This window comes from Neolamprologus multifasciatus, chromosome 7 (genome assembly GCF_963576455.1).
Source record: "Neolamprologus multifasciatus chromosome 7, fNeoMul1.2, whole genome shotgun sequence".
In the NCBI taxonomy this organism is placed as follows: domain Eukaryota; kingdom Metazoa; phylum Chordata; class Actinopteri; order Cichliformes; family Cichlidae; genus Neolamprologus; species Neolamprologus multifasciatus.
Genome location: NC_140445.1, coordinates 63,864,377 through 63,886,985, shown reverse-complemented (window position 1 = coordinate 63,886,985; position 22,609 = coordinate 63,864,377). Strand labels below are relative to the sequence as shown.

Here is a 22,609-nt window from a genome sequence, read left to right as displayed (position 1 = left end):
TTATGTCAGCCAAGTCCCTTCATTTTCTTCCTCCCCCTCATATTTGCTCGCCGTGTTTGGAGGAGCGAGTCGAGTGTTGCCAGGGCCACTTACCGTTTAAAACATTGATGGGGACCTTACGGGTCTGCTTGCTGTCGCTGGGCGTGGCCTGGGCTCTCAGGTTCTCCTCGGTTGATTCCCGCTCACTGGAATGGTCGCTTAACACAGAGTCGCCATCTGATGAGGAGATCCTGCCCAGGAAAGACACACAAACACAGCCTTAGATGAATAATTGAAGCCCAAGAGCGCACGAACATGCTGCAATGTCATGCATAATCAAAAACTGCGCTCTTGCAGAAAGGTAAAAGCTGGGAGGAGACTTCGAAGAAATAATAACGTTGGTTATAACTTGTTGAAATAAACGCCTTAAAGAATTTCCGCTGCCAGAATGATTACATTCATTAAATAATTTGTCTTGGATGGCTGTCGAGCAAGGAGGAACAACCAGCGCCAACTGCCCAATAAAAGGGCCTGATGTAATGGAAGACATTTGTAACAGGAGTTAATAAACGTATCCAGTAATAACTGCTGTACTTGTTTTGGTGTCACATATCTAATAACCAGAAGAGTGAGTGTTCTGGGAAAGGCTGGTAATGTTGCACAAACTCATTTAAGCTGTCGATATCAAAACTGAAAATTCTTCAGTTAAGCTTTGATATTATTTCAAATGTAGAAAAATAGGACCGAGGCAAAAATATTAAAAGAACAAAGTAAAATGAATATTTATAATGCACGTCAGCTTAACCTCTGTAAGTTACACAGACTTGTCTGAGGGAGCAAAAAAAGCTTCCTTCTTCTTTGGTGCATAAATTAATCAGAAGATCTGTCAAAAGCTTTTTGTCTGGTTGGCTAACTGCCCCAACTGAAGCAGGCAGAAAGTCACCTCAGCTGGGAAAACAAGCTGTAATAAAATCTGTTGGAGCTATTTGTTCTTATTTTTTCTTATTTTGAAATTAGTTAAAGTTTGTTGTTAGTTTGCTTATATTTTGGGGTTTATTTACAAGTTTATTTGTCGGTTAATATTTTGTTTCAATGTTTGTTTGATGTTACTTTGTTAAATTAGTCAGGAAGAGCTGTAGGGCCATTTTTCTTTCTATAAATAAAGAGACTGGTAGAGGACCAGCATGCACTGGGGTGGGCCTATGGTTTTTTACCAGAGCAGGAGAAGCAGCAGGAAGTTTTTCCTTTCCAGTCACCTTTCTCACTCACTATGTGTTAACAGACCTCTCTGCATTGAATCATATCTGTTATTAACCTCTGTCTCTCTTCCACAGCATGTCTTTATCCTGTCTTCCTTCTCTCACCCCAACCAATCACAGCAGATGGCCCCGCCCCTCCCTGAGCCTGGTTCTGCTGGAGGTTTCTTCCTGTTAAAAGGGAGTTTTTCCTTCCCACTGTCACCAAAGTGCTGCTCATAGGGGGTCATATGATTGTTGGGTTTTTCTCTGTATCTATGAAGCGCCTTGAGGCGACTTTTGTTGTGATTTGGCGCTATATAAATAAAATTGAATTGAATTGAAGTAACAAAAAGATGGATCTTGTTATTGCCAAATTGGATAAAATAAACCATAAAAACGCAACTTTCAAGTTTGGACAGTGGACGTCTTTTGCCTGCGTACGAAATAGTATCTCAGTGCAGCAGTGGCTTGTGGACTTTTAATTGTGGGATGTTTGGTTTGTCAAACAAAAGGAGTTGCCACTACAAAATCTATACAGAAATGTTAACGCAATTTAAAAAATGCTACCAGTGTTTCACCACGTGTGGAAAATAAAAACACTAAGGTGACCGTATCTCTAAAATATGCTGGCTGTAATCATGAACTTCACTAGAACTGCTTATCCTCTCTTTTAGCCTTTATGTTTTGTCACTTTCCTGCTCTGTGAGCAGCACTGACCTTCCTCTCCTTCGACCGCCGCGCGACGCCTTTGTGGAGGAAGCGGACGTTTTGGAAATGGGAGTGGGGATCTCCCCGTTCTCAGATGGACTGAGGCCATCTTTAATGGATACTTGGACGGGCCCGAGGCCAGACGGGACAGGCTCCTGGATCACCATGACATCATCCTTGCTCTGCTGGCCAAGGTGCAGCTTGGCAAAGTCGAAGCCTTTAACGGTGGGAGCCTGCAGCTGAAGAAACGGGAAGAAGAGAAGGAACGAGTGGATAAACATGAGCCGAAAGCTGCACCAGCGAGGGAGCGAGCACGACTTTCACTTAAGTGTTTACTTATTGACAAGCATTCATAAGCATTCACCGTCTCATTGTTACATTAACCTTTACTTTTTAAAGCCTCTGACTTTACACCAAATGCCAATATGAGAGGAATACTGCAAAAAACAGGGAACTGAAGGCTCAGAGTGATAGTCCAATGTAGTGCAATGAAATTCCATTAAAATTCCAGATTTGTAAATGAGGGAAATGACAACCAGAACGATGCCACATTCGAGACATAATTGGGCTAAATGACTGATGAATGGATGCCCAGTGGGAGACTCGCACAGTCAGACAAGAATGAATAAAGAGAAAGTCTCTGAGAAGAGCGAGAGACTTGGGTAAACATTGACTTGGTGTCTCTGCTTTTGGGGTGGTGGGGGATGGAGGCTGGAGCAGTGAGTGTAAAGCCCTCGGGACTTCCCGTCAGCAGAAGAGTAAACAGAAGATGTCAGATCTGAGTGTGTTTGCAAGCAGTTTGTGAAACTCGACACTGAAATGTGGCATCAAGCAAAGAGTGACGTGATGTGTTCCTCCTAATTCTCTGCTTTACGTGTGCGCACACTGAGTTTACTGAGGCAAAATGTACAGCTTAGAAGAGGCTTGTTGGTATAAAATTCTTAATCCAGTTTTCTGCTTGCCAGTATGAAACTGCTACTCCTGGGGGGAGTAAACGGGTATATGATTGTGTGTACTGTTCTCTGTGGCGCACAAATGAGGCCAGTCTTTGAGGGGCACAACACCTCAAATACTAAACTATGACTCATTATAGCCAACACTGAAGCTGAACGCACACAACACTTACACATGACTTAATCATAGCCATAATAAACCATTTACAACAACACAGACACAACGTACAACTCTGTTTCCTAAAAAGGATAATTAGGTCCTTTAAAACGTAAAGATAACATGTGGAAAACTATTAATTTTCCCAAAAAAATAAATGCTTACCGTAAATTTGGTATAAGCAATACATTTTTAAATAGTTGGGACAGGAGCTACAAAGACCACAAAAATATTTAAAAGAAAAAAGGAAACAAAAATGACCAAACAAACAAACAAAATCTAAGTATAAGGCTACGCATCAAATCCGATTTTTTTTGACCCTATGTGACCCATATCTGATCATGGTGTGACAGTGTGAACGGCACAAATCCGATATTTTCAAATCCGATCTGGGTCACTTTCGTATGTGGTACTGAATCCGATACATATCCGATGTTTTAGAAAGCTGCTGTTTGAACGGTCAAGTCGCATTAAATCCGTCTTTTACGTCACTGACACAAGACAGACGCCAATTATCAGCGCCGGAGAAGACATCGCGAAGCTTCCTGGCCATCCGGTGAAACTGTTGGGAAGACAACGTTGGAGAAACGTGAACATTTTATTTGTTCTGTATAATCTGCAGATTCTGACAGAAATCTGCAACTATCCTTTGAAGCAGCGCTCCTCTAAAACAGCAATAAGGACCATTATTAGGTTATTTACATTATTATGTAAATAACAAAATAACTTAAAGCAAAAATTGGGAAACGTAAAGTCCGAAGTCTTTATATTAAGGGCCATCAGTCAAACAATACTGTTTGCTCTGGGTCTAAACAGAGCGCGTTGTGTGTGACGTCTTCTTTTGCGCATGCGAGCCGCTTCACACTAGAGCGCGTTTGCTGTCGCATTTTATTTGTAGTGTGAACGAGCAAACAAAAAAAATCGTATTTGATCAAAAAAATCGGAATTGAGCATCAAGACCTGCAGTGTGAACGTAGCCTTAGTCACATGAGGACTCAGGTTAGCGACTTGGGTTTAAAAAGAGAAACAGATGCCTTCACCACATTGTTTTGAAATTGCAATTAATTTGGAGCGTTTCATCATCTACAGCACATAATATCATTATTTTAATGATATTATGTGCTGTAGATGATGAAACATTATTTTAACATCATTAAAATATGAAGAACTAAATAAATCTCTGCAGTAAGTCCCAGAGCTGCATCCCTGCAAGTTGAAGGTATCATGCAAAGTAAAGATAAAACATGAAAAACAAAAAGCTAGCATCTGCTCTGATATGTGCAGTGCAGTAGTAACTTACACGTATGTTAATGCTCCACTGATGCTGCATGTTACATACAGGAACATACGTTTCCATTTGTTGGCACCTATTCGAGCAGCATGTTTCTACAGTTTAGAAAGTGCGGACACATAAAAATGACTCCGAACTGTCGAGCACTGTAAATCAAACTAATAATGCAAAAACATTTTGCTTGCAAAGAGGTGAAGCAGCACAGCAGTAAATAGGCTCCTGTCCCAACGATGTTGTTAAAGTGGAAACGACGGTGTTTCGTTAAATACGAGCTTCATGTAATCTGTAAACATTCTGATTCTTTTTCTATGTTTTGTGAGGGGAAACAGAGTTGTATACATGATCTACCGACTATAAACACACACTTTTCTCTCTAGATACCATAATGAGGGAGATCTTACATCTATAAACACAAACAGGCACTAATCTCCCGTCTACTACATGAGATACCTCCTCGGCTCGTCTCCCTTTAGACAACACTTTCTGTTTCTCTTCTTTCTTCACTTCCTCTGGTTTCTTTTTGGTCTCTTCCCTTTTTTGCTCTCTCGATGTACCTTCTTCCCTTTTCAGTTTCTTTTTATCCTCTTCTTCCTCCTCCTCTTCTTCTTCAGTTTCCTCCTCTTCTTCCTCCTCTTCTTCTTCAGCTTCCTCCTCTTCTTCTTCAGCTTCCTCCTTTTCCTCCTCCTCATTTTTCATACCCTGATTGCTCTTGAGAGCTACTGATCTCTAAGCAGAAGCAATGATGAATAAGATAAATTGTTCTGCTGATAAGTGATGAGCTACTATTTGTTATTATATGAGCTACTGTGTGTTATTTGTATCACTTGTAACAACTAGTAAACACTCTATATACTATAGAAATTAACTTCTTCATATAATGTGTACACGGTCTTGTTCTTTGCATAATCGTGCAACACTTGAATAATAAACCATAAACAAGCTACTTCCAACAAACACACAACAGCTCTGACTACATTTTCTACAAATCACCAGACACTGCTTTGTACCTTCCCCTTTTTAAAATCCTTCTCCTCCCCTTCCTCCTCCTCTTCATCATCTTCTTCCTCTCCATACTCCTCCTCTTCATCCTCACTAAACTCAATACCTTTTTTAGTTTGAGGGAGTCGCTGTTGACGAAAGGTCCTTGATTCTCTGAGTAACATAGTAGACTGAGAGAAGAGGAGTGGTGTTAAGTCAAAGACGAATGTGTGGATCAGAGAGGATGAGCCACTGATACACGTCTGAGTCAGAGCACTGACCAAATGCTAAGGTTATGTTACAGTATGAATAAAAAGATGAGGCAGTTTTTGAAACCAAAACATCCAGAGAACCACCCAAACAGGCTGTTTGTAATTAGGAATGGAAATATACATACAGAGGATGGAGTCTTACTCCTGTCTTGCTCACATGTATTCTTAGTCCAAGCTGAGGTTTGCAGGTGGACACGTTTTAGACAGATTCAGCAACTGTTGTAGGCTATGTCCACACGTACACGGGTATTTTTGAAAATGGAGATTTTCCGTTTTCGTTTAAAAAAATAATCCCGTCCTCACGTAAAGGCAGAAATGAAGGAAAACGCTGCTAGGAACATGCCAAAGCAGCAGGTGGCGCTATAGTCCTAACCGTGTAGAAATGTTGGCCAATCAGAAGTCTAGAAGCCTCGGTGGGAAATAGTAAACAAAGCTGGGGCATAGAAGCAGAACCGAGTCGTATGTGTGGAGGGACAGTAACTGTGTGTGTATATGTAAGCATTTAAACACTGCAGAGAGAACAATTAACAATAATAGTGTTGTAGAAATTAATTTCACCGAAACAATAACGTGGCGCACAGTGTGACGTCAAAAAAAGGCGCACACCGTTGACGCTGCGTTTTCTCCGTTTTTTTTAAAAAAAAAAAAGAAAATATCCAACCTGGCCGGAGTTTTTAGAAATCTCCGTTTTCAGTGACCGAAAACGCCGTTTACGTGTGGACGAAAGGTGCAAACGCATAGAAAAATCTGCGTTTTCAAAAATACCCGGGTACGTGTGGACGTAGCCTAGAGAAGTACCAAAGTTCTCTAATACTACTGTTATGAGTACAGCGCTGTAAATATGTTAAACACCTGTGTGGTCTTATATTTCTGCACCACATATGAACTTCACCAAACTAATACAAACAAAACAAGACAGCCAAATACTGGCTGTTAAGTTAATTTCTTACTTAGGAATAAAATATACAGCCTGACATTAGAAGATTGAATAAAATATTCGTGACGATAAAAAGGGACAAACACACGCAAACATGAAGGTTTCTAGACTAACGAGTACACAGATGACAGAATCTGTCAGAGCAGGTATTACACAGACGCCATCTAACAAGCAAGTTGTCTAATATTGAGCCAATGTGTGAAGAGTGTAGGAAGAAAATCCCTGTGATCACGCTCGCATCATGTATAGCAGCCCACCTCCTGCACTCTGCTCATGTGTCAAACCTTGCCTAAACCAAACATTTGCAATAGTGAGAGGTTGTCTGATACTGGTGTTTCTGTTGTGTGCAGTTTGTGATTGTCCACCAGACAAGGGCAGTCAGATTTATTCACTGTCCACAGCTTCTGTCTGAAAGCTGTTTCGGGGAGGGTACTATGACAGAAATCTTATTTAGGGCAGCCAAATAACATTACTTCTAAAAATTAAGTGAAGCTACAAAAGCCAGAGAGGCTTTTCAATAACTACAGATTGAACACAAAAGGAGCCAAAGGGAAACTGTAGAGCAGGATTGTTGGTTGTTTCAATACAATACAATACAATACAATTTTATTTATATAGCACATTTAAAAACCCGAAGGCACACCAAAGTGCTTCACAGTAACATGGAGAGTCAACATAAGTCAATAACAGGGTACAAATCGGGCACAAGCACAGACAGGATAGAGGCACTAACAGACCAGGAGAGTTGGATAAATACAAAATATGCTAAGAAGACAAAAACAGCAGTAAAATTTATAAAAAATAATAAATTTAATAAAATCTAATAAAAGATTTAAAAGTTTAAAAATTAAAAGATTTAAAAGGGTATTAACCGGTCGGGAAAGCCAAGTCAAATAGATATGCTTTTAATCTTGATTTAAAGGACTGGATAGAGTCCAAGGCTCGAATAGAAGCTGGGAGGCTTCCAAAGGTCGGGTGCAGCTGAAGCAAGGGCACGATCGCCTCTGGTCTTCAGTCTAAACTTAGGTTGGGCCAGGAGTAATTGACCTGATGATCTTAATGCACGACAAGGAGTGTACAAGCAAAAAAAGAGCTGCTGAGGCTGTTTGCTGTATGAGCAGCATCATAATTTTAACCCAGCATGTCCTTCAATATGTCTCTGCTGGAATCATTAAAGTTTTACTATTCTCATCCAGAAGACGGCATCATGATGTCCAAATCTGTGAGGTCTTGCAGCACAGTCATGGCAGCGACAGATAGCCTTTATTAATCATGCTAATTTATAACCCCAGGATTAATCCAGTAAACCTAATTAACTAACTATTTCTAACAATAATTATTCCTCCATATTCCACATATAAAATTTACGGCACAAAAGTAATTTTGAAACACTGATGCAGGAAAGCATCTGTAAAGTAAAGATGGAACTTTACCTTTTGTCTCTGCTGGATGGAGGTCATGGCGTCTGGCTGGAATTCCAGCTTGTCTGTCCGACACAACTTCCAGTAAAGGATGGAAATGATGACGATGACCACGAGGAGGGGGATCACAACCCCGATGATGATCCACATGTTTGTGTTCTCATTGTCAGAGGGTGAAGATGTCACTTTTTCGACAGCTGCGATTAGAAAAAACAAAGAAACCATAAACTGCTAAATTCATATATTGACTACAAAGGAGGAGAAGGTGTTTTTAGAATCCAGGTTGTTTTCTGTTACGAGTATTTCCCACAGGTTGGCTGCTCTTCACATGTTCTGTATTTATTAACAGTGACACTCCTATATGCTAATGAGCTCATCTTTATTGATTTTCAGCCTTGATCAAACTGAATCTATAAACGGGACATCTATAAACCGTAGCTACAGAAAAATAACCTGGATTTGTTTCTCTCTGGACAGACACGGCGCTACTTTGGTTTTAATTAACAGTCACTTCATCCTCTGGGAAAGCACCATAAAAAAACGCAATCAGAACGGAGACAGAACTCCCTTGAGGGGTTCTCATTAGCCTTCATCCGTTGTTTAGATTCCTAATAAGGAAGACGGGGTTTGGGTGCAGCGTGTACAAAGGGAGATAATTAGCTCAAATGTTACTATAAACATGTAAAGATACATATGGAGCTGGCAGTCAGTATCCTTTCCTCTTATTAGGATCTTGAGAACAATTAGCCATTACAATAACAGTAGCAGTAGTAGTAACAATAACAGTAGTCTTTTTTTGTTTACATACACTAAAACGTCCTACCAGCATCAAAGAAAAAAGAAAAAACACACTAACAAATTAAATAAATTTACACGGGAGTGTTTGATTGACTTGAACTATCATAGATAATCTTTTTTATCTATTTATTGAGACATACTTACGTTGTGCCAATATGCCCTGTACACGATATCCCAGGACAATAGCAGCTCTTTGGACATCCAGGCTGTTAAGGAGGCTAGCAGTCTGATCTGCAGGCATCCTCTGACCACTAGGCCCCTCCACAAAATACACTATTTCGAGGGGGAGGTCAGTACCCGCCAACCGGCTTGTGCTTACAACCTGGGAATTAAAACAAGGAGGACTGGTAAAGTGTTTCAGAATGCACTTTTGAACAGATATGGGTAATTTTCTTTAAAGCAACAGCTGTGACAGATAAAAGGCAGGGAAAGAGCAGATCTTCTTAAACCCCGCCCCCAAAACATTCAATGTTTTATGCATCGCAAATTTATCCTCCAGGGTCAGACTGTCGAAGGAGCTCTACTGTAACTTCCTGAGGCATCTGAGGGAAAACACTAGCTGCAAATGACCCATACTGTCAAGTGTGCAATTGCGCACCAGTGCATTGAAGTTGAAGGGATGCTGTGTTGACACAGTGGAGGAGAGCGAGCTCTCTGGAGCAAGTAGAAGGGGACAGAAAATTGCTTCCAGGGAGCAATATAAACATTGCAGGATATATGGAAGTGCTTCAGAGGTGCATAAGGAGATGACCTTAAAAAGAAAAACAGGTGTGTTTTTGCTTTTTATTAGAGTCACAGATCTTCCTGATCACACCCCAGATTTGATGGCTGTCATACAATAACAGTCACTGCCAGACCTAGTAACTCCTATATGATGGAAGCCCTTTTACCGAACTGCCAGTAATCTTATTTTTCCCCCAAAGGTAAGCATTTCCAGATGGTGCGGGGGGAAATAAAGGCTGGAGCATAACGGACTCTGTTTATTTGCTAAGGGACAAAGGCTGTCAATTCTCAGTTTTGTGGTCGTTAGTAGTGTTAAAGGGCATTTCTTTTCTTGGTTCACTCCTTAAGAACACAAACAGGGGACTTCATTTCCACGTGCATGCTTTAATGTTCCCATTTGTGTCCTTATACGACAAAGTTTTCCATCGGAAACATTTGTGGATAAGAGACTGTGCTCGAGAAAAAAATGACAAAATGCTTCTAAAAATGGATTCGTGAAGGACGACCGCACTCTAAATTAAAAATGGAATTTCTGATGAAGGTGCTAATGGGCAAAGTCTCACAATCTTAACAGTAAAGATGACTTTTTAATGGAGACAGTGGCACCTCATTTTCTGCCGAGCCTTACAACATTAATCATTGTTGTTTTTTTTTTCTTTAACGACAGAGTTCAGATTTGAGACTCGAACCATTTGACCTTCTCGAGTCCACCTTGCTGTATTTAATGCTTATACAAGCACCTGAAAGTTACAGAGTTCTACAAACAAAATGTAGTTTTTAAAAAAGGGACTGACTCCTGTGTCCACAATATACACACATACACACTGTTGCGTTTTCATATCCTTGTGGGGACATCTAATTGCCATAATGCTTTCCCTGGCCTCTAACCCTGACACTAAAACCACATTTTGAGCCTCAAAAATGTGTTCAAACTTGTGCAGATGGGGATTTTGTCCCCATAACAGCCGTTAGTCCCCACAAGTATAGTAAATTTACAATTTTTAGTCCCTCAAGATATGTAAAGATGGTCCAAAACACACACACAGACACATAACCATCATCTTAGGTCACATTTTGCATACCTCTTGGAGATCCATTGCTTAAATATTTTTAAATTCTGTCCAATTTGTCTTTTTGACTGATTAATTTGACTGATTTGTTTGTGTGTGTGCAGCCTCCCCGATGGTGCCCTGAGGCACAAGCACAGTCTGCTGTCTGTATTACTGAAAAGAGTAAAGTGCAGGTCATGCCTGGGCTGCCACAGAAAAACGGCCGGGCAGACTCCCTCATTCAGGGTTTAATCCAGTCCGTGTCTGCTTATTAGAGTGGAAAGAGGGCAGTGTGAATGTGTGTTACTGCACAGCCCAAATTCAACCTCCCTTTCATCTGTCTGGGCAGACTCATAAGATATTCTCAGTGGTGACAACACTACACTCATTCTGTCATGACAGTCAGGGGCATCTGTCTGAGATACACCATAATTATTTATGTGCAACAAAGCAAGGCAGACGTTCAGACGCTCAATCTGAGTAACTTCATTTTCATTACATCCAATAAGGCACTCAGAGATGAGTGTTTTTGAAATATTAAAACAGGCTTCTTATATAACAGCTTTCTATCAAGAGGGGATGGAACGTAACCGCACAATGAGGCTTCCGTGAATAACACATTATCATATTTATGGATTTGAAAAAATATCATTTGGAAGAGCAGAAAGGATGCCAGAGATAAAATTAGAGATCTAATCTTAGCAGAAATGCAGACAGCAAAGGTTCACCGTTGATGTGCTTCTCTTTTCTATATTATTCTGTAGAATTCACCGAGGCAAAAACAAAGGTCCTAAATGGATGGACATGATGATATTTAGCACTGACAGTCATCTTGTCTCAGCTTGACCAGTTACTTTTGTTTGAATTTTCTGCTTCTCTTCCACTGTCTCTGTGCCTGTGACAAACATTCACTTTTTGACTCTTTAGCCCCCCAACAGCAGGATACAGACCGAGAAAAAGACACAATTATTAACTGATATGCTCTTAGGAGCCATCGAGTATAAGGAGGACTGGGATAAGGACAAAAAAATAGGCAACATGAGGTTGTGGTCTTTGAATGGCTTGCCCCTGAGATGAATGGGATGGTGTTGCCATGGAGATCGAGCCGTATCCTGTCCCCTTAGAGAGGAGATGAGCAGGTGCAGAGAGGACCCACAAAAGCTAGAGCTTGATTAGTAAAGCACTAAGGCTTTCACTGGTTACAAACAGTGTCACACTCACATAATGACCCCTCTGTACTCAGAAAAGGTGGCAAGAGAGAGCCTGTATCAGGGTATAATGGTACAAATGGTACAAGGAAGGATGCTTCTGCAGAGTTTTTAGAAGTTTTGTTATATAGGGAACAAGAAATGTAAAAAGTAAAAAAGTATTTGTGACCCTGAAAGAGCTTAAAGCTTAGTTGCATAGAGAATGAAAGTGAGAGACACGGAACACAAAGAAATAAGAAATTTCTTTGCATTTTTTATGTGATTACATATATGAAATATTTATTCTGAAATAAAGATATGGCTTACATTCGTGGCATGTGGAACGGGGCCCAGTGAGCCTGGGGCTACGGAGCTGTAAATATAAGCTGAGTAAAATGATTATTGAATCTATAAGTAATTACCTGAACACTACTGTTGCCTATGGTGGTGGCCCTTTTCACCCGTCTGACTGATCCTACTGCTTCACCGAGTAACAGGGCCAACCGGCGCTCCATGTTAGCTTGAAAGATCCTCTCACCCACTTTCTGGTCCAGCACACCCAGGAGTACTACATATACACACAGCAGAAGTAATGTGCTCTGTAGTAACTGCTTTACATGAACTGTAAGACTGACAAAAATCATTCAAAATCATACCTGTTCTAACCCAGGAAGAGCGAAGCAGTTGGCTGGTGTTCAGCTCTGGATAATGGAAAGCTAGTGGAAAAAAATGATAAAATTAATCAATAAGTGCTGTGACCTTTACTCATATTCATTGTTGGCGATCACAATCAGAGTACGCTCAGAATTTCTCAGCTAACCCAGATACGAACTGATAATATGAAAATGGAAATAGTTCAAATACAGTCAGCATGGTACTCACGCTCAGCGATCTGCAGTACAGGAAAGCCCATGTAATAGCTGAATTCCACCATAGTGAGTTTCATTAGAGCACTGCTAATCTCTGACCCCATCAGATAACTCCTTGAACTGCGAACAGTGAAAGTAATGTCCACCGGTTTCCTCGCTAGTCCTTGTTCCTCGTATATGGGAGCAGCCATGGTGATGTTTACAATCTGAAACACAGTGGTAGTGTTAAAAAACACATATTAAAACAAACAAAACATTCTCTATCTTACTGTTAAAGTAGTATCTGTGTCTTAAAGACCTATAATTAGATTCCCTCTGAAAAGAGAACTACGTGTGACCAAATAACCTCTTTAGTAACAAAAACTAATCTACTTTAATACTCAACAACTAGAGCATGAAGCACTTTAAAAAGAAGTAGCCATGTGAAAAACACTTGGGTCATGCTCACGAGTTATGGTAAGATGAACAACGAGTAGACCAAGGAGTGAGTATAGTGTCCACAAGAACACTTGGGTCTAAATCCTTGCCTCTAATTATAAGCTCTGTGCTGCATTTATTTGGCAATAACTATCATAACCCAAAATGACCATAAGCATCCATACTTTGGAGAGACAGAGCACTTAGTTGCTACTTTCCAAAAGAAGCAAAATGCAGAGCGATGGCTTTTGCTCCTGCAAAATTTCATTACATGAACGTTACATTGTGTCTACTATTACAGTGCTTCTCAGTAACATGTGCAGCATTCTCTGTAGAGATGCTGTCTGTGGTATATGGTGGCATCGCAGTGGCTAAAACCATTATCATCTGCAAATTATGCCGACAGTCATAGCAAAGAGATGAAGCACTTTTGAAATATGGGGAAAGCCAAAAACTGCGCTTCCTCCACTTCCGTAACATTGATTCATTAATGTTGAATTCTCTTGCAGCTGTTCTGTTCCCATGTTGTTGCAGTATATTAATAACTAACCTCGTATTGTGGATGAATAATCTCAGTTGTTCTCCTGACTGAAGTTTGGCCCGTGTATAGCATCACGTTAACTTTTATCGAGTGGAAAAAAAGTTGGCGTTTATCCTCCAGCTTCACTGTGCTAATGTTATGCTAACATAGCTGTGTCGCTAGCAATCACGTAGCACAACATTATATACCAGGTAGTCCAACTTCAGTAACCCTGCAAACACCACTGCTGTTTAGTTTTCTGTCTTCATTTATGTTGGAAGTGGTAGCAGAGCTGTACGTTTCCAAAACCCCGCAGTCAGGACATGCTATATTGTATTTAGATAGAAGCTAGCGAGCTAACTTCCTGCTAATTTCTAACTCTGTTAAATGTAATAAATTCTGTTTTCATGGATGCCTGGATGTTAAACTTAATTGTTACACCTGGTAAAGCAGCAACGCTGATGATTTTTTATTAAAGATTAAAGAATTTAGACCGTTTTTAACTCAGTGTTCGTTTGACTTTGGGACCTGAATTGGACGGAGTTTTGGACCCAGGTTACTCCGCGAAACTCCTCACTACGGCAGCCGTAATGCTCTGACAATCCATCAAGCAGTGCGGCTTACCAAAGTTGTACTAAAACATTTTTTAACAGATTTCTGCCAAAATCGGTTCGAGGTCAGTAAGCACAACCAGAATTCATACATAAGGCGCACTCTCGATTTTTGAGAAAATTAAAGGTTTTTAAGTCCTTATAGTGTGGAAAATACGTTATACAGAAGAAAATAATATATCGTGATATATATCGTTACCGCACATGCTTCAAATTATATCGTGATATGAATTTTAGGCCATATCGCCCAGCCCTAGCTCTCTGTTTTGTTTTTTCTATAATGCTCATAAAACACTGTCAATTACAAATACTTTACTTTCAGCCTTTTTAGATAATAACAGGATAAATCTCTAAAAACACGCAGTGCATAAAGAATCCCACAGATCAGTGAGTGAAATGACTTGATTTGTATTGGTCAGCTTAGTGAACAAACAACATTTTCAGCTTTTTTTTCTTTGAGTAAAAACTCAATATTTTTAAAAGTCTTTTTGTTGTGTTTGGTCAAGTTGATAAGAAATTAAATATGTAATTTTTTCAGATTCTTTCAGATCCTAAGCCACAATGAAAGCATCCTAATGAAAACATCCCAGCTGGAATGCACCTCCATGACTGCCCATGGCTTCCCTCACTTTGTGCCACTCACATGCACTGTGAAATTAGTCGACTCCTTTGATCGCCTGCGGACTTCGGCGAAGGCCCTGGTCAAACCTCTCTCGATGCTCTCACTGAAGTTGCAGAACCGCACGTCTACGTGGCCAGGAACAAACTGCAACACTGCACAGACGAATTGAATACTTTCTGACTGAGCTTAAAAAATAAAGGTCATCACAATATTTCAAATTCTGCTAAATGCTTCAAGTGCCCTCGGAAAAACACTGAACAAAAGGTCATTTACCTGAGTGGACTTGATAATTTCTATCTGGCGTCGACCAGTTTGGAGAAACAGACAAGAAACGGCGCCCCGACCTCCTCAGTGCATTGACGACAGATATGCCTGTGTACACGACCGGACCCGACACCACTCGAAACACAAATTTTGGTGGTGGATCCACAACCTACATTAAGGAAGCAGAAATGAATTGTATTAAAGAGACACACACTGTACATTAAGTAACTTATGTTAAATAGGCTGTGTATCGTCTGGAACTTAATGTGACAGAAGTGGTCTGGCTGAGTTTGTATGTGGCGCTATGACAATCACAAAAACACCCCAACACAAACACATAAACGTACCACCAATTTACACCCACACTCTGTGTGAGCCACTACAACTCCGTTCACTCAATTGCTCAAAAATCTAACAGCATCTCTTTTACCTTATTCAGTCTCTTTTTTAATACTAGATATTTTTCTCCATAGCTCAGTAGGTAGCGTGGTCGCCCCATGATCGGAAGGTCGGGGGTTTGAATCCACTGAATGGCTACCCTGAGGAACCCCCTGAGCAATGTACCATCCCTACACACTGCTGGGCACCTGAATGGTGGCTGTCCTCCCATAGGTGCCCAGCATGAGTAGAGGTCTCTTTTTTTCCTCTTGTACTTTCCCATTGTTGTGTACTTTTTCAGTGTTTTCTCTGTAACGCTGCCGATCTACGACTGTATTCCCATGTGATGTCTTTGTTGTGTGTGTAAGCCGGGGGTGGGGGGGGGGGTGGTGGGGGGGGGGGGGGGGGTGGTCCTATTCATTTGCGGGGAAACCTGCATATGTCCAATAAAGCATTCATTCGATTCGCTTCCACTTATCCTTTTCAGGGTCGCGGGCGGCACTGGAGCCTATCCCAGCTGTCACAGAGCACGAGGCGGGGTACACCTTGGACATGTCTGTCGCATGGCTAACACACAGAGACAGACAAGGATTCGCACTCACATTCATGCCTGCATTCACACCTGGGCAATTTAGATTGATTAATTGACCTATCCCCACTAAGTGCATGTCTTTGGACTGTGGGAAGAACCCGGAGTACCTGGGGAGAACATGCAAACTCCACATAGAAAGATCCTGGGCTTATGTTGGAATTGAACTCAGGATCTTCTTGCTGTGCGGCAACATCGCTAACCCAATTTTTCCCATTTTTCCCCCATATTTTTCCTAATTGCAAAAAAATGGTTGACACCTTGCATTATTTAAAATATATGGAAATATGTTTAATAAACTTACTTGCAGTTCCACTGATTTGTTAAATTCCCCTTTCAATATGTCTCTGACCTGAGATTTAGCATATCCTACAGTGGCCCCGGCTGGAAAACCTTGTGAAAAAAGCACAAGCTAATGGTCAATGTCTCTCGCATACTCTACTGTCTATAAATAACTCTTTCAAGCTATGCACAGTTAAGTAAGACAAAACAAATTAAATGCCTAACTTACCGATCCTGATCAAATAAGCAGGTTTGTTAACATTGCAGAGGTACGATCTTGATGTTGGTGCTATAGCTGTGATTTTACCAACAGTGGTAGAGATGATGTTGACAATAGTTGAGGCTTCAGAGGTGGCAGTAATTCTGGTTGTGGCTTGATGGGGAGTAGTTGTGGCAGGTGTACTTGTGGGTGTAGTAGAGACTTTATTAACTACACTACTGGTTGGGATATAGGTCAGTGTGGCTAGGGTGTCAACTCCATCTTCAGTCACCCCCTGATCGCCCATCACAAATGGAGGGGGCAGAGTCACATTCTGAGACGTGGATTCAGTTGAAACTATAGTTGCATTGAGAGTTGGATCATTTGTAAAAGCAGACTCTTCAGGAGCTAATTCTGTTGTACCGGCTGTGCTATTGGCAGCAGGCTCAGTGGGAACAGGGGAGAAGTCTATAGTTGCAGTTAAGACAGCAGTTGCATCCATAGTACTCTTTGGGGGAGACTCTGTAACATACCAATGAACATACGTAAGAGAGGAGGCAAAATTTAAATCGTCTGGCAGCAAAGGTGTTGTACTTGGTTGCACAGCTTCTGTAATTGAAGTGCTATCCAGGCCAATGTTGTTTGTATGTGCAGACCAATCTGTGGTGGACACCTGACCATCCGAAGAAGAAAAGGAGTGGAGGGAATGCGTTAGGACTATGGAAGGATCAAGAAAAGGCTGAGAGGCATTGGCCACCTGAGGACTCTCCTCTGTGGTTACTACAAAGCTCGTTTCATCATGAGGCTCAAGCCCCGAGAGATCACTGGAGGACTCCTCTTCAATCACTTTTGTATCATTGCTGAAGCTGTTGTTAGGTGCGCTGTCTGTAGTCCTGATGGACACCACAGTAATGTTCCCCCTGTGTTCAGCTCCGCTTTCTGAACCGTTATTCTCCTTGGTCAGCTGATTGTTATAATATTCCAAGCTGTTCATATCTGGCAAAAGGACATCTGTCGGTTGGATTGTGTACGTATCTGACCAATCTACGTCTGAAACGTCAGGCACGTCACTGTTAGGTGTTGGAGTAGGTTCCAGGGAAAACTGAACTGTTGCTGAAAATGAGGAAGGATAAGTAGATCTAGGAGAAACTACGGTGCTGTACGCTGTCACGAGGCTGGGGGAAGGGGAAACGTAGAGAGGATTCAGCGATGAGGGAGATATGCCCACTCTGGAAGGGAAGGACGTGTCATAAGTTTCTGTATAGTCTTCTAGATCATATGAGTCGGAGGGCACCTTGGTGACCAGAGAATAGTCTTCTCTATCTGCATTGAAAAAAGACATCGTCTCCAAGTAGTCCCCAGACCCCCAGTCTACTTCCATGGTGTTGGTGGGGTAGAAGTCCTCTGGAGAGAGCTCTGTGGGTTCAGATGAAGGTGATGCAGGGTGGGGGGTGATGAAAGGCACCTTGTAGCCAGGAGACTGAATCTCATCTGGGTTGGGTAGCATGTTTATATCATATGCATGTTTGTTTTCCAGTGGGGGATTACTGGAGCTCAGCTGGTCTGCATACATTGGTTTCATATGCGAGTCCTCTGCTAAAAGGTCTGTGAAAGTCTGAATAGGTGGCCCGAGAGGCCCTTCAGGTTGGAAGGTCATCCTTTTCTCAGAATTAAGACCTAGCTGGGGTGTTGGAGAAGGCTTTACTGATGTTATGGATATGTTTTCCCAAGGCTGTAGCTGGGACTTTGTTTGAGCTTCTGAGAGAGATGACCTTGCCAGCTTCCAGCCTAAGGAGAGTTCAGCTGGTCGTTGAAACTGTGGACTAGACTCCCGCACAGGTACAGATGGTCTTAAGGTTGGAGTCGTCAGAGTGTGTGGCTCTTCTGCAGAGTTTTCATATGCAATATGCCCCCTATGAATGTTATCAGCAGTCCTAACTTCATGGCTTGGTTCAGGATTGGATGGGAGGGCACCAGGTGAGTCTAGACTGTCAAAGGCAGTATAATGCGAGTCAGGTAAGGCTAATGGTGATGATGTAGGACTTTGGATATCTCCAAGAAATCCCATGGGATCATGTGTAGAGTCCAAAGGAGATTCATCTGCAGAGGAACAAAGACAATGCTTCGTATCAGTACAGGAAACATAGGGAAAATTATTTAGAGAGACAATGACTGAAAAATAGGCTAATTCTAAAGAAATCATTTGACCATTTAATTTTTATTGCTGAAAATGGTTGTTTCAGTAATAGACAAAGAAATACCCTGCTGAGCTTGAATCTCATATCAGCTCTATGAATCAGTAACTGTAATTTCATCCCTTCTGAATGTTTACTTTGTACTCTGGTCTATTAACAGGAATGAAGGCGTGTGATGCAGTCAGTGTTGAATGTGTGATTTTAAACCGTTGCACACCGAGCCAAGATGAGAGCAAACACGACTTTTCACAGCAGACAGGGAGGCTACCTACTCTAAGCTATGTTGTATAACTGGACCGGCATTGCATTAGTGAACATTGGTGTTATGTTTACTGGTGTCGAAATGGCCAACATCAACTGTATCATCTATAAGGGTTTAAAAAAATATAATGGAAGGACATCATAATGCACCCTGTTCCATTATGATGTCCATTTGCAACAAACAGTGAACATGAAGACAATGCACCCGGATGAATTTATGCTTACAATAAATCAATACTTTATTGAAAATAGCTTGATCAGATTTAAATTTCAGATCGATAAAAAAGTGGAGATAGCTTCCCAGAAAACCTTTCGACTGTATGTCACCTAAAGCCTGTACATAGATAGTATCAGTTCTTATCAGTATCAGACTCCTGAGAAAAATAATTAGACGTAGTCACTAGCAGTGTTGGTCAAGTTACTTGAAAAAAGTAATCAGTAACTAATTACTGATTACTTCCCCCAAAAAGTAATCCCGTTACTTTACTGATTACTTATTTTCAAAAGTAATTAATTACTTAGTTACTTTAAAAACACGATTTACAACCTGAATAGGTGATAAAGTGATAGATCTTTCAGCCCAATTCTGCTTTTTCTGCATAATCCATCATACAAAATGTAATCAAATGGAAAAGTCTCTTTTTAAAACTTGTTTTATTAGTTTTTATCTTTTAACTTTATGCATCAAGCAAAAATTTAATTATCTGCAACATTCTCTGACTGGAAGAAATTTGTTTAATATTTAAACCTATTTTCTGCACATTCCAGCACATAAAATAAAATATTTTTTGTGTTTACACTCAGTCTTTCAAATAGATGCAAGTAAAACACAGCAGAAAATAAATAAAGTCAAAGACTAGCGGTCCTTTTGCTCTATTTTCACCTGTAAAGCAGGAGTAGGGTAGGCGGAGGGTTACCCTGGTGCAGGTGTGCCGCGGTCAGTGGAAGAATCCAAGAGTTTCTCTGTGAGTTTCCCATTACGTCGTAGCTACTCGGTGCTTGCTCGGAAGTTTAGGGTTTTTTTGCTTTAAAAAGAAGTTTTCTTCCCACGCACAACGGACACTAATGTTTTTGTCACTTTTTATGGAATCAAACTCAAAGTAAGGTCAGTACTTCCACGCTTTAAACGCTGCACGCTCATACTCTCTCTGCACTCGATATATGATCCATTGTTGATCTGCACACAGCTGTTGTCACGAACGTCGCACTCGCTTACGTCACTGTCATGAGACATTCTCGCAAAAAAATCACGGTTTTAGTAACGCAGTAACGCAGCGTTCCTACGGGAAAGTAACGTAATCTAATTACCGTTTTTGCAATAGTAATCCCTTACTTTACTCGTTACTTGAAAAAAGTAATCGGATTACAGTAACGTGTTACATCTCTGGTCACTAGTTTAACTCTCCTTTGCTTAAGTGGCTACAAACAAACAAACAAACAAAAACCAAAAACTACAGAAAATGTCAGGACGGTCTCACAGGCTAATGATGTGAAAATCATTCGGGAAGCAAAGAAAAGCCGACAGATTTCTTTGGTTCCAGTTGTGAATATGCTGACATACACGCACGGACCATATGTCTTAAGATTTTACCGATGAACTCTCGAGAGTGCATTTAAGACCCTTTTTTCATGGCACCTGATCTCGAACTGATGGATGGTGCAATTTCCAGCTCATCAGCAAGCCCCTCTACAGCGTGCACACAACATTAAAATCATTAAGGCCGACTTTTGAGCAGTCAAAATGCAGAAATAGCAAATGCCGCTTACGCAACGCATTTCAAACTCTATTTAGGTGCCAAAGCACTCCATATTGCGTAACAAAGTACATGCACATCATGCATGATTTAATTTGGGAAGAGTCTTGATTACAAGCCACTGCCTGGCATATTTAACACTGCCTACATGAACTGGAGCAATTCTTTAATTATTAATGGAAAATGTTGTTTTACACTTATCTGCATATGTTTGCCTCTTTCATATACCCAAATATGTTTCACCAACCTTAATGCATGGCAGTCTTACTAACACTGCAAGAATTTAACAATGTCAGTTAAACATAACTATTATCCATTACCAGCCTATTATCAAATCAAATGATTTTACCAGTGTTAATGGCAGCTGTTTATCTATTGTGATGATTTAATTGTCCACTGACTGAAAAACACGGTTATAAAAATGAAGATGTCTTTGTTCCACGAGTTTATGGCGGAAAATCGTCACAACAAAACAACCACAGATAATCAGAGACCGGATGACTTAGTGTGCCTGCTTACAATAAATGATATGTTTATTAATGCTGTTGGGTTTATGGATAGCTAAATGACTTGATGCAAGGCTCACGTCTGCACTGAGCCTTACAAACATAAACTCTTTTCAATAAACTTGGTGCAGACTGTAAGTCTTAAATTTGTCACTGAAAGTAGGTCTTGAACAGTGCAAGACTTCAAAGGCACCATTGTTGTCATTGCCAGAAGCTAGCCACCAACAGCCTCTACATAGTGACTCAGCAGCAGCTGCAAAGGCTGCTGCTTTTTGTAGTTCACAGACGCTCTGCAGAATCATGCACTCTTGAAAATAGCCACAGAATAAGCTAAGGGAGAAGACTATTTTTAACAGATCGCATCGCTCAGAAAAAACATCAACAAAAATGAATGCATTTTTGGGCCGTCATCTTCAATTTACTGCATCGAGTCATACAAGCAGACGCCTCTGGCTTGGCCCAGGAGAAATCTCGTAGCTTAATTATAACCTACGCTGGTACCTTAATCAAGTCAACATGCTAACATAGCAGAGCATGCTGGAAAGGACTTGGAAAAGAAAAGCCAAGTCTTTCTTCTGTGAAGGCGAGTCTGTCTTGCACATTTTCCAAGATTCTTGGTTTCTGTGCCAAATCTTTGAACCCACAGGGATGTAACACACAGCTGGGCAGACGCATGTGTACACTGCACTGAGCACACAATAACAGAAGAAACACTAAAATAGAAGGACGTCTAGTTATCTAGTCTCTACAGAGAACACAGCAGAGAAATGAAAGTCTATTCTACAGTGGCAGCAAATCTTTTATAGGTAACTGTGAGAAAGATGCTATTTTAACTGCTAAATAACTCTTAATTAAGTCAAACTCATTTGGCTGTGAACAAAAAGATGTTTGGAGCTACAGATATATAAAACAAGAAGCAAAGACAGTGTAGACAAGCTTTATATAAGAGCATGTTGGAAAACAATGCTGATGTTTGAGGTCACGCTGTTAAACAAGACCCCAAACTGTCACCTCAGCTCAACACCCCATTACACTGACACAGTGTTTCATATACAGTCACATTTGTGATTATTAACCAAGAACAGATTACTGACAAAAACATCAACACAAAAACAATGATTGACAGGAGAATGATGATAATAATGATAACTGCAGAGATGTCGGCGATGATGATGATGATGATGATAATTATCACGGTGGTAAGTAAAGACAGGATGAAGGAAAATAGACAGCCAACATTTAATTACTGATGTATTAGAACAAATCTAACAACACTAAATTGCAAAAGCTGAATTACAAACATACAAAAAATTGACTGTCTATCTGTAACACTTAAATATGCACAGTCTCCATAGTTGAAGGCTAATCTTTGATGACACCCTCGGCTCAGTGTGACAGACAGCAGCCCGAGTTAGGGCTAACATTACAGGACGCAAAAAAATGAACAATGG

At 40.8% G+C, this 22,609-nt stretch overlaps 2 protein-coding genes across 4 annotated transcripts in view; both read right to left on the bottom strand.

Annotated features, from left to right (window-relative positions):
* LOC146515873 (UPF0606 protein KIAA1549) overlaps nucleotides 1-22,609 on the bottom strand; it is a 45,073-nt gene that overhangs the window by 11,106 nt on the left and 11,358 nt on the right. For all 3 annotated transcript variants that reach the window (XM_085165065.1, XM_085165067.1, XM_085165066.1), the window contains exons 3-13: nucleotides 16,473-18,542; nucleotides 16,266-16,354; nucleotides 15,004-15,163; nucleotides 14,752-14,882; nucleotides 12,574-12,766; nucleotides 12,348-12,407; nucleotides 12,114-12,259; nucleotides 8,877-9,054; nucleotides 7,947-8,131; nucleotides 1,935-2,164; nucleotides 94-230 (exon numbers count right to left, since the gene is read on the bottom strand). In XM_085165065.1, the coding sequence (XP_085021191.1) occupies nucleotides 94-230; nucleotides 1,935-2,164; nucleotides 7,947-8,131; nucleotides 8,877-9,054; nucleotides 12,114-12,259; nucleotides 12,348-12,407; nucleotides 12,574-12,766; nucleotides 14,752-14,882; nucleotides 15,004-15,163; nucleotides 16,266-16,354; nucleotides 16,473-18,542 (3,579 nt within the window). The remainder of the gene's footprint in view (nucleotides 1-93; nucleotides 231-1,934; nucleotides 2,165-7,946; nucleotides 8,132-8,876; nucleotides 9,055-12,113; nucleotides 12,260-12,347; nucleotides 12,408-12,573; nucleotides 12,767-14,751; nucleotides 14,883-15,003; nucleotides 15,164-16,265; nucleotides 16,355-16,472; nucleotides 18,543-22,609) is intronic.
* On the bottom strand, nucleotides 3,361-7,869 carry LOC146515875 (uncharacterized). Its single transcript, XM_085165103.1, has 2 exons — nucleotides 5,334-7,869; nucleotides 3,361-5,052 (listed from the first exon to the last, which is right to left on the bottom strand). The coding sequence occupies exons 1-2, from the start codon at nucleotides 5,487-5,489 to the stop codon at nucleotides 4,678-4,680; spliced, it is 531 nt and encodes a 176-aa protein (XP_085021229.1). The 5' UTR covers nucleotides 5,490-7,869; the 3' UTR covers nucleotides 3,361-4,677.